Source organism: Xiphophorus couchianus, chromosome 1 (assembly GCF_001444195.1).
Source record: "Xiphophorus couchianus chromosome 1, X_couchianus-1.0, whole genome shotgun sequence".
Lineage (NCBI taxonomy): Eukaryota > Metazoa > Chordata > Actinopteri > Cyprinodontiformes > Poeciliidae > Xiphophorus > Xiphophorus couchianus.
In genome coordinates this window covers 9,541,370-9,556,114 of record NC_040228.1, presented here as the reverse complement: position 1 = coordinate 9,556,114, position 14,745 = coordinate 9,541,370, and the positions used below count along the sequence as shown (strand labels likewise).

General features: G+C 39.0%; 1 protein-coding gene across 1 annotated transcript in view; it reads left to right on the top strand.

Moving 5' to 3' along the window:
- The window catches only part of sema3bl (sema domain, immunoglobulin domain (Ig), short basic domain, secreted, (semaphorin) 3bl), a 71,942-nt gene that overhangs the window by 42,381 nt on the left and 14,816 nt on the right, over positions 1 to 14,745 (top strand). Inside the window, exons 5-7 of the mRNA XM_028014815.1 lie at positions 9,478 to 9,568; positions 12,996 to 13,112; positions 13,324 to 13,466. Of these exons, the coding sequence (XP_027870616.1) occupies positions 9,478 to 9,568; positions 12,996 to 13,112; positions 13,324 to 13,466 (351 nt within the window). The remainder of the gene's footprint in view (positions 1 to 9,477; positions 9,569 to 12,995; positions 13,113 to 13,323; positions 13,467 to 14,745) is intronic.

Genomic DNA, 14,745 nt, shown 5'->3' with positions numbered 1-14,745 from the left:
GTTAATGATGCACTTCAATCTTTATTCTCCAGGATTGAAAAATCACACAACATACTACTTCAGTGGAAACCAAGAGCTGAATAGAGAAGTTTGAATTCAACACAGGCTTTCCATCCGTTCAGTTTCAAAATGATACATAAAGTCTCAAGTATAGATACCTCTTTCTTATATGGATCAATGTCCATAACCTGGACAATGCAAATCAGTGAATAAGAAGCTTCTGGTATTAGTACCACTGGTTACTTCACCACTTTTCTTGGTAGAAATGGTAGAGCTCTTAAAAATTATTTAACTTCTTGGCCCACACTGTAAAAGAAATCTCTATGGTAAAATACCATTGTATTTTGTATTTATTTATCTATTTACTTTTAACAAAAGTGTATAAATGTTCAACAGGGTTTATATCTATGCTATTCCTTAATGTTGGCCTTTTTAAAAGTAGTAAAAAGTAGTAAAAGTTTTTGTTGATCTGCTCAATTTTAGGATCTCACCTACAGAAGTTCATCTACTCTTACCGGTTAATTTTCCTTCTGCGCATTTTGAAAGGCCAGATTTAAAATGTATCTTTAGATATTTTATTTCAAAATGTAAATTCTATATTTGTTGAAAACTACTCTACATGATCGACAAGAGAATATTTCCAATGGAAAATTTTCTGTTGTAAACAGAAAAGAATTAGTTATCTTGCTAGCATAGCATAGCAGAAATAGATGATTTTGCCTTATTGTTGGTTTTTTGGGGGGTTTACAAGAATACATATTACCACCATTGCAGCCTTTCAAGTGTAACAATGAAATCTGCAACTGTCAACAAATTTTTTACTGTTGATAAAGTTCATAATTTAACAGCAGATTTCATTTGATAGCAGTATTTTCTTTTATTACCCAGCTGGCTCTTCTGCAGTCAGGTCTCCCAGGACTGAACTGCACTGGGAACTGAGTGGGAAATTTGTCTGGACTCTGGCAGCTCCGCTAATCCTAAATTTCCTCTTATCTCAGACGACTCCTTCGTTCTCAGACAGGCGAGGGTTCGATGAAAGGACGAGTAAACGTGAAAAACTGTGTGAAACTGCAAAACGTCCCATTTGGACTAATCTGAACGTTGAGACAAAGATGAAGAATCTCTCTGATAGGTATTTTCCTTTCGAACCTAAATAAAAGAAAGAACCACAGACAACGTATATGAATTTCATGTATAGCTTTTGCAAAAGGAGAAGGCTTTGAGAACTCTTGGGAGAAGGCTCTGAGAACCTTTTCTCCGAGGAATCCACAGAGCATTCTGGGCTCCCTTACAACGGCTCCTGTTTTTATTGTCTAAGAAGGACAGGCAAGGGGGCAGTCAGGAAAAACAACAGAGGTCGTAAAGCTTCTAACCCAAACATCTAACAACCCAGGTCCAGATGTGATATCTGATCAAAGGTCTGAGCCCGGTTCAAATCTCGGTCAATACTGTCAAGAAAACAAAATACGACTGCTCACAGGTGGTTACTAAATTAGGGGGTGTTCTTGCAAAAGGGTTTAAAGTCTGAGAAACTCAGTGTTATCTATTTCCCGTAAAGTTGAACAGACAGTAGTGACCTCCAGGTCATTTAAAGAAGAGAACACTTTAAACAGAAAATCACAAAGATCTATAGACTTAATGTGAACTAGAGTAAGAAAATAAAATGATAATACTAAAAAATCTCTAACATTCCCCCCTTTTATCATTTTATTATGCAAAAGCTAAGCAAAGAAAAGAAAAGAAAAGAAAAAAAAAACCAATACATGCAAGAATTTTTTTTTTTTTTTTTTCTAAGCTAAACACAGAAAATACACAGTGAATAATTGGAAAATAATGTAATAAATGAAAAAATAAAATAAAATAAAAGAAACAGCAAAAAAATCAAAAGCAGTTTTCTCATCCTTAACACCACTTGTTTAAACATTTTCAGTGTAGGAATCATTCAGCAAATGAATTTTTCTGTTTATTTATTACAGGACTTCATCATTGTTCAGAAAATCATCAGAAACTTGAAACAGGTCATCTTCAGTTGTCTCATATGATGCCTTTGCCAACTGATAGCTGATAACAGTTGTGTTAATTGTTTTAAACATCATTTTTCGTAGACAAGGAATAATGCAACCCGTAAAAAGGCAGAACAGAACTAAAACAACCAGAATAGGTGTCACGAGCTTTAACAGCAAATTCCACCATGGTCCAGATGTAAGCCATGAAAGCAAATCAAAAGAGGTTGAGCCGCGTGTTCCACTTTCTACATATTGCTTTAGATCTTCCAGCTCATATAGAGCATCAGAAATAGTTCCTCCAGTACCTGTTTCATCAGGTACAAAAGTACAGCACGTTGGGCCAATAATTTTACAGACCCCTCCCTGAGGGGCCGTGAGGAAATCCAGGACAACACGATTTTGCATAACCATGTTTCTCAGTTCAGTCAGTTCTTCCATGGTGCCATTGGCCAGCTGGTATGTGATGTTGATTAGTCGCAGTAATCCGTACCTGTTTATCTCAACGTGGTCCCGAATCTCACCTATTCCAACCCACGGAAACAGGCTTTGCATAAATTTTTCTCCGCCGTTCCAAATCCTGAATTCCCATGGAACTCCAGTATGTGTTGTGAGGCCTCCCCATCTTTTGACCTCTGACATAACTGTTCGTTTGGAGCGGGTGTGTAAATCATCCTGTGCTTTCCTGATGAATGCAATCGGGTTGATCAAGGGAACCACAGCACACAGTCCTCCCCAATTTTTCGGCAAGAACATGTACGCTTCATTTCCACATATGAAGTACCAATCAGATAACATCCTTGAGCCATAATCTCCTGGCACTATGGCACTGCACAGTGTTGTCTCTTGTCTCCTCTTTATCTTATGCGTGATGTTGAAACTCCTCTCCTGAAGCAAGTTGTCACAGTCTGGGTTTTCCTTCCAGCCTTTGCAGTGTGGAGCCATCCTTTGACCCCTGCAGGCTACGCAGGTGATGTAATCCTGTGTCGGTTCGCAGTAGGTGTAAACTCTGTTACACAAGTTCCAGGGCAATGTCCCTATAAAAACATTTCCATTATTATAAACACAGTTCCCCAGAGATCCTGGTTTAGCTCCTGCTAACGAAATGATCTCTGGTATTTTCCATACAGTTTGTTGAGATGACGAAAAAGGAAGTACATCCTCTGCAAGTGAACAATTCAAAGATTGAAACAGTCCTTGCACAGCCTCACCCATCCGGAGGTCAGCTGAATAATCCTTCTCACGTGGTCTGTCTCCCCTTAGGGGTGGGACGCGCCGTGGTCTGGTGCTTAGAACATAGAGACACATCTGTTTGTCGTCAGTAATGTTACCTGGTCGGAGACCTGAGTTATGTATGGAAACCGGCAGCTGCGCACATACATAGCAGTTCACAGCATGTCCTTCATAAGCAGTTCTATTCATCAGTTTCCACCACAGGTTGGTGCTGTAGTCGTGTGGGTGGAACTCAGGCTCACTTCCTTCTCCAAACATCAAACATACAGCAGTCACAGCACAGTAGAAGATCCATCTTGCATATGGAGTCCCCATTACTGCTCGGCGTGCAGAGATGTCAGAACCCCCAAACTAAAAGAGTGAGAATCTTAGCAGTTCTTCGCTGGGTTTGAGACAAAATAATACTAAAAATTAGAATGCCTGTGTAGCCCAGAGGCTAAAAGCCCACCTTCCTCTCTACTCCGAATTAGGGGTCCAACACTCTCTGCCGCTTACAGTGACTGAGATGTATCCAGCTGGGTCTTTCAGCTATTTTTACAGCTGTTGGTGTGGTCATCAGTACTTGGAATGGTCCTTCCCACCGTGGACTCGTCCAGTTCTTTCGTTTGATGACTTTTATGTAGACCCAGTCACCTGGCTCAAGTGGAATGGCTTCCTGTATAGGAGGAGAATCAGAAGGCAGTAAATTCGCACTGGACACTTCCTTCAGTTTAAGAGTCCTGATCATATAATCTGCTAATGTCTGTTCTTCATCAGCTTTTTGTATGTCTGGAGCAAACAGAGGCAATCTGTAAGCTCTCCCATGAATTATTTCAAAAGGTGTTAGACCATCAGCTGTTGATGTGATTCTCATATAGAGCTTCACCAAGTCTAAACATTCTGGCCAGGATCGGCCAGTGTCTGCCATGCACTTTCTTAATCTACTTTTCACAGTAGCATTTGTTCTTTCCACCAGCCCTGCACTCTGTGGGTGATAGGCACAGTGATTCTTTAATGTCATTCCCAAGTGTGTAGCCATGTTTTGTATCACTCGGTTTACAAAATGTGGTCCATTGTCACTATACACAGTCTGTGGGATGCCATGTGTTGGGATGATAGTTTTACAAATAGCCTTAGCTACTGTCAAAGCATCTGCATGCTTTGCTGGAACTATTTCAACCCATTTAGAAAAAGCATCAATCATCACCAGACAATATTTATATGGCCCACTTTGTGAAAGTTCAATAAAATCCATGTGCATAGTTTGAAAGGGATAAGATGATTTTGGGAACCTGCCTCGTTTTGGCCTTATGTTTCCCTGAGGATTGTATTTCACACAGACTGGACATGCAGTACAAAAAGATTTTAAGTAAGAATTTAAACCATACGTTGTGAAATGCTGTTGTATTATGGTTTCCATCCCCCCAGTTGACACATGGCAGCGCCCATGTGACACAATTGCTGCTGCTTTAAATAAAGACTTAGGAAGCACTGGTTTGTCATTAACCTCAAAAATGTTCCCGACATTCATTTTTGCACCTTTAGTTATCCACAGCCTTTTCTCAGCCTGTGGTGCATTGTCCTGCATGTCTTTTAGTACTGTTTTGTCTATCATTTGTTGTTCCCCTTCAGTCTGTGCTGAGAATATACCTTTCCCATGCTTCCCTGCTGCAGCTTCTTTAGCGATTTTATCAGCTAGTCTGTTTCCATTTGAAACTTCATCTTTGCTTTTTGTGTGAGCTGCGCATTTACATACAGCTAGTTTAGTTGGGAGTTGTATTGCTTGTAAAAGATCTTTAAGCAAAGATGCATGTGTTATTGGTCTCCCAGTAGAGGTTGTCATTCCTCTGCGCTCCCATTGTTTCGCAAAATAAAACAGTGTAGAGAAAACATACTGGCTATCTGTGTACACTGTCAGGTGCTTGTCCTTAGCCAGTTCGCATGCCCTAGTCAAAGCAATCAATTCTGCTGCTTGTGCAGAATGAGTGCTAGAAATTCTCTCTGCTTCTATTATTTTGTTCGGCAAAGCAACAACAGAATAACCTGTCTGGTTTTTTTATAGTTTGGAAGAATCAAAGTTGTTGCCTGCATTAATGCTTGTTTAAGTTCAGCAAATCTTTTTTCAGCTTCAGGATTCCAAGTTATTTTGTCAGTCATGGCCATTGGGGTGCCATGAATCAAATCCTGTAAAGCCTGTGTTTTTTCAGCATAGTGTGGAATCCAGGCTCTGCAGTAATTGCAAAGTCCAAGAAATGACATCATTTGCTTCTTAATTTCTGGTTTAGGAGCTTCAGAAACTGTCTCTTTTCTCGCTTTTTGTATCTGCTTCCCTTCAGCAGAAAGTGTGTGTCCTAAATAATTTACTTTTGCTCTGACCCACTGTAGCTTATCCTTGTTTACTTTGTTCCCTGTCTGACAGAGATGGTGCAGCAGAGCTAGTGAATCTGCTCTGCATGCTTCCTCGCTTTCAGATGCTATTAACAGGTCATCAACATAAATCAGAAGTTGACTTTTTTCCGATATTTGAAAATCAGACAAGCAGGCCATAATTGCTTCGCAAAATATGCTTGGACTGTCCGCAAAACCTTGGGGTAATCTAGTATAAGTATACCCCTGACCTCTGTAGGTAAATGCGAACCAAAACTGGGAGTCAGGATGAATGGGTACAGAGAAAAAAGCATTGCTGAGGTCAATTACTGTGAAGAATTTATTGCTTGGTCTTAGCGAGTTTAACAACGTGTGTGGGTCTGGAACATTTGGTGCTCTCGTTTGTACTGCTTCATTGACTGATCGTAAATCTTGAATCATGCGCCAGTCTTTTTTGTTTGCCTTTTGAACAGGAAAAATAGGTGTGTTACAAGGAGAATCTGAACACTTTTTAATGATTCCTCCTTTTAACAAACCTTCGATTACTGGTTCAATCCCATCCAGTGCTTCCGTCTTTATAGGGTACTGTCTTACTCTAGGTCTCCAACTAGATTTTGCTTTAATTTGCACTGGAGGAATTGAACCAAGTAACCCAACATCAGAGGGACCTTTTGTCCACATGTGTTCTGGAAGCTTAGCTAATTCAGCTTCTTCTTTTTCTGTCAAAAATATGTTCATGTGTCACTCAAATGCATGAAGTTGAGCTGTCCCTGTAACAACTTCACAAAGTGATTGTTTCCAGACATCACAGCTAGGACTGTAGCTCCAACCATCTTCACCTTCTTTGAAATCAGTGGCTTCAACAGCCATTTTAGTTCTGTTACCCACATCTGCCCATGTAATATTATGCGGCTTATAAAGTGAAATGTATGGGTTTGCAGGTAATTTATACAGCTTTGTTTGACTAGTCGGAAGGAGCACAGTCACAGCTGCATAAGACCTCCGGTCTGTGAACATTTCAGTCACAGCAAGTGTCACAGGATTTGTCTCTAAAAACGTTTGCACATAATCATCCTGTGGATCATTTAGGATGTTCATTTTTACATGCAACTGATTATAGTTCATTTCTGTTTCAGGTGAGTCCAGCTGTCCTCGAGCTTCTCTAAGAAGCTTTCCTGGGATATGAGGATTGTCAGCTGGCTTTAGATCATATGAACAGTAGATTTTTTCATCCTTGTGAACTGTGTACAGATCAGAATGTTTTAGTCTAACAGCTCTCATGCCATCTTGTACAGGGACTACTGCTATCCCTAATTTTGTCATTAGGTCTCTACCTAACAGATTTGTTGGACACTTTAGTGACATTTCAACAGAAGCTTTTACTTTAATTCCTGTCTCAGGATCTTTAAAAGATGTGCCTTTTGACATATGTTCTCTATGTGTTTGTCCATCGGCAGATTTCACCCAAATGGATTCATTTGTGGGGTTTACACCTTCTATTTTAGTTTTTAAAACTGTTTTGCATGCACCGGTGTCACATAAAAATTCAACTTTTTCCCCGCAAACAATCAGTGTGATATAAGGTTTTTTCTTTTAATGCATTTAACATATCCCAAGCTGCACATACATCCACTATTTCATCAATTTGATCTGGTGTTAAGTTTTGTTTGGTTGTGGAAAAGTCTAGTCATGCTGAGGAGTTATACTTTTGTTTTTTTCTCCCATCTGCCACCCTTCCGGTGATTTATTTTGTTTTCTGGGCAATGTCTTGCAAATATGATAGTGGCTTCCTCACTGGTATTAAAAGGTGCATTCGGCTGTCTATCCACCGAGCCTGGTGACACTGAGACAAGGCAGACGAATCTGCCGCAGCGGTTGGGGGAGGAGCAGTCGGCCGTACCTGCTCTCCCCGTCCCACCGAGGCATTCCGTCTGTCAATATCTGCTGGCCTTTTGTCCTTAACCTTTTTTTTTTGTTCCTTCCGGTCTATGGCTGCTTTTAACCATAATTTGGCACACTTTAGTTCATCTTCCTTTCTAACTTTTTTTATCCCCTTTTTTCTTGCTACACTACTCTCCAAAATTCCCACAATTGCTTGCCATTGATCAATCTTTAGCTTCCCATCTATTTTATATTTCTTTTTCCATTTTTTTATATGTACAATGCTGCCAGGAAATCTGGACATCATGTACTTTTCATCCCCTTCGGGGCCCTCAATAAGTGAGGAATTACCGGAATTTGTGTTTCCCATTGTTTAAATCTCTTGCTTAAAAATACTAGTATCGCGTGCTCTCTCAGAGAAAGTGCTGTAAGTCAGCGCTCAGTGCCTCCTGAAGAACAGGCTTCTACTTGGAGCCGAGCTCCAAGCGGTTCCTCACTTTGGATTCTAATTCCGAAGGCAGAGAGTTTTACTCCCAGAGAGAGAAACACCATTCACTCCTTCATGCACACACAGCAACAAAACAACAAACAAAACCAGTAGCAGCACAGCAAATTACAAACTTTCTATCTAAGTGAGGACTTTCCCTTAAGAGGCGTCTTCTAATTAAGGAAGCTCTAAGAGCCTATCCTTTTGCCTTTAGTTGAAACTCTCTGTCAACTGGGACTCTAACCCTTCATTATTCTTTAGTCAAATTAAAATGTTAATATTTGACAAGGACTCAAACCTATATTTCTTTAGTCAAATTAATATTTGACAAGGACCCAAACCTGTATTTCTTTAGTCAAATTAATATTTGACAAGGACTCAAACCTGTATGACTCAAAATTCACCTACGTTTCTGTAGTTTTCGGGTTGTCCAGTCGGATCTCGTCACTCCGCCGTTAGCAGACAAAGTCGGATACGTCGCTGGCCCAGCGAAGAATTTGCTTCCTGGGTTTTCCTTTCCAGGTCCAATTGACTCTGGCCGTGCACGGATTCAGCGCGTCTTCCTCTGCCTGACAGCGGGGGAGGTGATAGATCCCGGGTTTCGGCACCAATTAATGATAGGTATTTTCCTTTCGAACCTAAATAAAAGAAAGAACCACAGACAACGTATATGAATTTCATGTATAGCTTTTGCAAAAGGAGAAGGCTTTGAGAACTCTTGGGAGAAGGCTCTGAGAACCTTTTCTCCGAGGAATCCACAGAGCATTCTGGGCTCCCTTACAACGGCTCCTGTTTTTATTGTCTAAGAAGGACAGGCAAGGGGGCAGTCAGGAAAAACAACAGAGGTCGTAAAGCTTCTAACCCAAACATCTAACAACCCAGGTCCAGATGTGATATCTGATCAAAGGTCTGAGCCCGGTTCAAATCTCGGTCAATACTGTCAAGAAAACAAAATACGACTGCTCACAGGTGGTTACTAAATTAGGGGGTGTTCTTGCAAAAGGGTTTAAAGTCTGAGAAACTCAGTGTTATCTATTTCCTGTAAAGTTGAACAGACAGTAGTGACCTCCAGGTCATTTAAAGAAGAGAACACTTTAAACAGAAAATCACAAAGATCTATAGACTTAATGTGAACTAGAGTAAGAAAATAAAATGATAATACTAAAAAATCTCTAACACTCTCCTCCCCCACAATAAAATTACAGTAACGCCTTAAAAGAATACGTTTTGTCTGCTTGGCGGCTGTACCTGCTGAACTTTTGCTTAACAAGATAATCAGTTTCAGGTGGTGCAACGGGCTGACCTTGTTTGTAGATGGTCAATAAAAAGATTTTCCATTTGGAAGAGCGGGTGAGGAATATACGACTCAGTTAATATTTCAACTCTGTAATCTGAATCATATGAAGTAAATCTGTATTTCTCATGTGTTGCTGGAGCTGTGATAAATATCAGCTTGATAGAGTTCTCCTCAGGGCCCACCTGCTGGACTTAATTTACACACTTGTAACTGTGCCTTTTCTTCCCCAGCACGTGTTCACCATGAACCCACTGAATGTGGAGAGTGGGCGAGGAAAGGTTCCACATGACCCCAGCTTTCCGTTTACAAGCACCTTTAGCGGTAAGTCACAGTTCATTTTCCATATGTGTTTATCACCTTATTATTTTGTTTATGGAATGTTAACTGTGTCTGTAGACCATATGGGGTGTGATATCTGACTCTGGTTTATTGAGATGCAAACTAATGCAACTATAACTGTGAGTCCAGTCCACCCCGTTATAAATAAATAACTCTTGTTCATATTTCAGCCCATAAACAGTCTGAACTAAGTTTAAAGTATTCTAAAAGGCAGCCTTTAGTAACAGACACATTATGATATAATTGGTCAGCATATTCACTTGACGTAACTTTTGCAATCTGGGCCTGACTTGATGATCTGCACCTGTTCGCTTTACTTTAAAGTTAACTGTACTTTAGTTTGGATCTGTTCTCATTCACTTAATTTTCATGATGTAGCTGTTGAAAAGCAAAAAGGGTTTCAGGATTTAGACATGTGACATTGATATGTTTTCCATTGCAGCAACCACTAAAGTCAAATTCAACTAAAGATACTTTATTGATCCCAAAGGGAAATTAAATATGCTACTTGAATGGCATTCAAACAGCAGAACACGCTGCTTGAATAATATTTAAGTAGTGTGTCAGGTGACATCTGTTTGGAGAAACTATTGCAGATTAAATCATTTAGACTTAAAACCTCTATTTATATAGTTTCACATTTAAAGGAAAGTGGATGGTGTTATAGGTAAGCTTAATCTGAGTTACATGTTTACTTGTATATGTTGCACTGCACTGCATACTGAACTCGGGATGACTCTGGAGTGCCATCTTTTTGACTTTAGTAGGCATCATATTAGATTTTCCTGTGTTGGAAACCAGAAAATGCAACTTCCAAATACAAGTCATTTGCACCTTTATATCCTGCATTTGTCATATCTTTAAACTTCTACCTTTAAGATTTGTTCCATGTAAGGACAGAACTTACAGGTAAAAGATTTGTACTTGTGACCATATTGTACACCTACAATAAACCTATATTGTATGTAGGTGCTTTGTCATATCAATGAGACCAAACTTTATTAAAAGCAAACCTTTCTTGGCTTTAACATGTGGTGAAACGCACACATTTTGAAACTGTCCCCACTAGAATAAACAATTCTGGGTGTTTCTCTTGAAACGTCATTAAGTATTTATTGCACCTTGTGAAGGAACACTGATTTATGCCAGTGACAGATGATCCTGGGATCTTTTTAGGGTGGAGGCCTGCATAGTGTGTGTGCGTGTGTACGGGGTATGCATACATCTGCACAGCTGGGTGATTCCAGCATCAGAAATCATCCAGCAATGCTTTGTGTTTGGCAGGAAAATGTTAAAACCCGAGCCAAATATTTGGTAGTGTGGACCCCAACTATCATATACAGTGGCCACATGGGCACACAAATGTTCAAGCTCACTGCAGAAATAGTGAGAGATTTAGAGCGGTCCATATACAATACAGACCAAAAGTTTGGACACACCTTTTAATTCAATGAGTTTTCTTTATTTTCATGACTATTGACACTGTAGATTCACACTGAAGGCATCAAAACTATGAATAACATGTGGAAATATGCACTAAACAAAAAAGTGTAAAACAACTGAAAATACCCCTTATATTCTAGTTTCTTCAAAGTAGCAACCTTTTGCTGTGATTACTGCTTTGCACACACTCTGCATTTTCTTGATGAGCTTCAAGAGGTCGTCACCTGAAATGGTTTTCACTTCATAGGTCAACCTGCCCTGTCAGGTTAATAAGTGGGATTTCTTGCCTTATAAATAGTCATGAAAATAAAGAAAACCCATTGAATTAGAAGGTGTGTCCAAACTTTTGGTCTGTACTGTATATCCAGTCGTTTGATAATGTGAACTATAAATGCAGGGTGAAGAGGGTGATGTGTTCAGATTACTCATTGAAAGACTAAAAAACTGATGAAGTGTTTTTTTTTTTTTTGCCCTCCTAGCAAAGTTGTGTTCAATAAAATTAATTTCTTGTTCCATTTTTTTATCTCGGAAAAATGATTTCTTTAAGATTTTCAACAATTGCAATCAGTGCCACTAATAACTAAAATTGCTTGCATTGCTTCAAAGTACAATACTTTCAACTATTTATCTTTCTCTGATCTTTTTTTGAGCTGTTAAACTCATTTGTATCAGTTCTCAGCTGATACATTTCTTGATCCTTTCTAAAAAAAAAACAATGTGGTATGGTCAGCACTAATCAGTTTGTCTATCTTTCTATATTTGCTCATAAGATAACATCACAGAACAAAGTTATACGAAGACATTGTATTTGTCTCTGCAATTTTAAGAAGAATGGGTGTGTTTCTGATAGCATTAGTACTGCCAAAGAAAATAAATGCTTGTTTTTTTTTCTTCACCATGTTGTACAAAAGCAATCTGTGGGCCAGATTCAGTTTCAACATTATCCGGGGGGAAAAAAAAATAAAAAATTAAGAACAGCTGAGATTTCAGAACACTTGGAGTTCTTGAGAAAAACTCTGTGATGACAATTTATTATCTAAAAAGTGATTTTAACAGTTTAGGCAGAAGATTTGCTAATGACATAATTATTTAATATGTTTATGTTCACAGGTCAGAGACAGAGTTGTACACAGACTTGCTCAAATAATTGCTCTCATATTTTCAGTCAATTGTGTTCAGGCTTGTTTCTAAACGTTCTTATATTAATCTCAGTGTCAGAAATCGAGGAACATGAGAACAGCTGTGACAGGGGGAACAAAAGGTGAGAACAAGGCCACTGATTACAGTATAAAGCTGCTGAAGAGTGATGATGGTACTGAGTAAGCCAAACTACAACATTAATTCATAAAACAATGTCTACAACAGTCCTCTGAAGTTCCTCTGTCGTGAATACAGTGTGCCTTAATTTCACCGCAGTAGAAGATGAGGGTTTATGACTAAGATATGTAATCGGAAAACGCAAAAATTTGGTGATGTTCACCTTGCCTTTGTATTTTCTGCTTCTACTCTGACCTGCACTGTCACTCTGATGTGCAAAGGTCAGCAACTGCATGTTTCTTTAAATGACTGTAACCTCAATAGCCTACTTTATATTGGCAAGGAATGCATTCAAACTTGCATGTCTAAGTTTTTCCATTTTATCCATCTCCTTTCCTCTTTAGTTTACTTCCAAGCCCCTCACCCATGTTTACTTGATGTTTGGGTTTTCACTTGAAGGAAATATGTTGTTTTATGTCCTGTATCAGACATGTTTATTTGTCAGGGCTCAAAACTCTCTGGAGGTGTTGTGATGGTCTGTGCAGTCCACATGTCCTGGTTAACTGCACCGGGCACAATCTTCCTGTCATCCATGATTTGATTCATATCAAACTATTATTGTTTTGGTTTTCAGACACAAAGAAATTAAACTGGCTGTTTAAATGTTTTTTTTCTTTCTCTCTCCACCTCTGACTCTGCCTGCCTACAGGTGGTGAGTTATACACAGGACTGACCGCAGATTTTCTTGGAAGAGACTCTGTGATCTTCAGGAGCATGGGAGGTCGCACCACCATGAGAACTGAGACTGACCAGAAGCTTCTTCATGGTAAAAATGTCACTTATTTATTTTGAAAACTTGCACAAATGGTGTGATCTAGAAGTAAGACAATGGAAATGTATCTCTGATACTGAAAACAGCTAACTTTGAGGGGGTTTTCCCCCCTATAAAGTAGTGGTAGATATCAAAAAGTCTATTTAAAATTAGGATTCTCCTTTTAGGTTGTGACTTTTTTCAACCTCCTGTTTACTCCTTTCAGACCCTCGGTTCATCGCTGCCCACATCATCCCAGATAACGATGACAGAGACGATGATAAAGTGTATTTTTTTTTCACTGAGAAGGCCTCAGAGGGAGGGGACAAGGAGGAGGCCATCCATACACGAGTTGGACGAGTGTGTGTGGTGAGATATCATAATCACTTCTTATTTGTGAGACGGTAAATGATTGTTTCCAGCTCTGAGCTTTAGAGGAGCTTTGCTGTGAGTTTGCTTTCTCTTCCAGCAGTTAAGTCCTTCTGGGATTTACCAATGAATACCTCAGCAGAGCTGAAGAGCCAGTGATTAGATCTAAAAACCCGACAACGGCATTTACTTAACAAATAATGTTACAGGACAGGGGATAATGTGCTTAATGCTTAAGTCTTTTTATTATGACACTTGAAAACTTTTGTGTTGAAAGGACAAATTTATCCCAAAATATTTACATTTCCCTACAGGAGTGTGATAGTGTCATTATATTAAGACTAAGATAAATGTTTTCTTCTCCCAAACTACATGCAGCTGTCAAATTTCCCAACCAGAGACTCGAAACGCATTCCAAGTCCTGCAACATTCTTTCACGCATTGATTTGTCTTACAAAACCATATGTGCCTTGAGAAGTCAGCATAAAAAGTATACATATATCCATATTTTTTTTATTCACTTATGCACACAGCTGCAGGGCTGAAGAGTGGTATATTGTGTCAGAAGAAAAATATTTTCAAAAATATATTCATAAAAATCATACTTTTAACTTCCTTTGAAAACTTTTATCTCTGTATCTTCCTCTCTTTCCTTTCCTCTTGTAATTTTCTGTTTTTGGAACTACAACACAGTAAATTCAAATTGAAGAGCATTCAATATGCAGCTTTATTATAGAGCTTCTACGCAGTAGGTACGTTTACATGGACATAGGTACAGTAATCAGAAAAAAATGACCAATCGGAATAAAAATGCATCGTATAATATTCCAATCAGAATATTCTGATCAGTTTCAGTTTGATAGGAATGAATTTGTAATCCAAATGAGACGGGTGGTGGAAGCAGATTGATAATGCAAATGGTGTGAATGTAAACATGAACATCTTCTGTTATTCTGATTGTGACAAAATGATCTGAATTGCATGTGTGTCAGGGAAATAAAACTGAACACACTAATACTGTGGGCTATCTTTTGTTTATCACAGATAGAAGTTCAAGTTTTACACCTTTCTAGGGAAATGTTACAACTCTGCATACATCAGTGCTTCTATTGTGAATAAAGCTTGGTGCATTTAGATGCAAAAACAGCAATTAACAGTCTGGTTCAGGTTTAAATTGCATTGTGGGTGTTGAGTCATTTGCCTGCCCTTCTCCCATTATTTTCTGTTTTGTGATGACCAGCATGTGTTTCACATAGTCATGAAGGCATTCGTTGTGCCT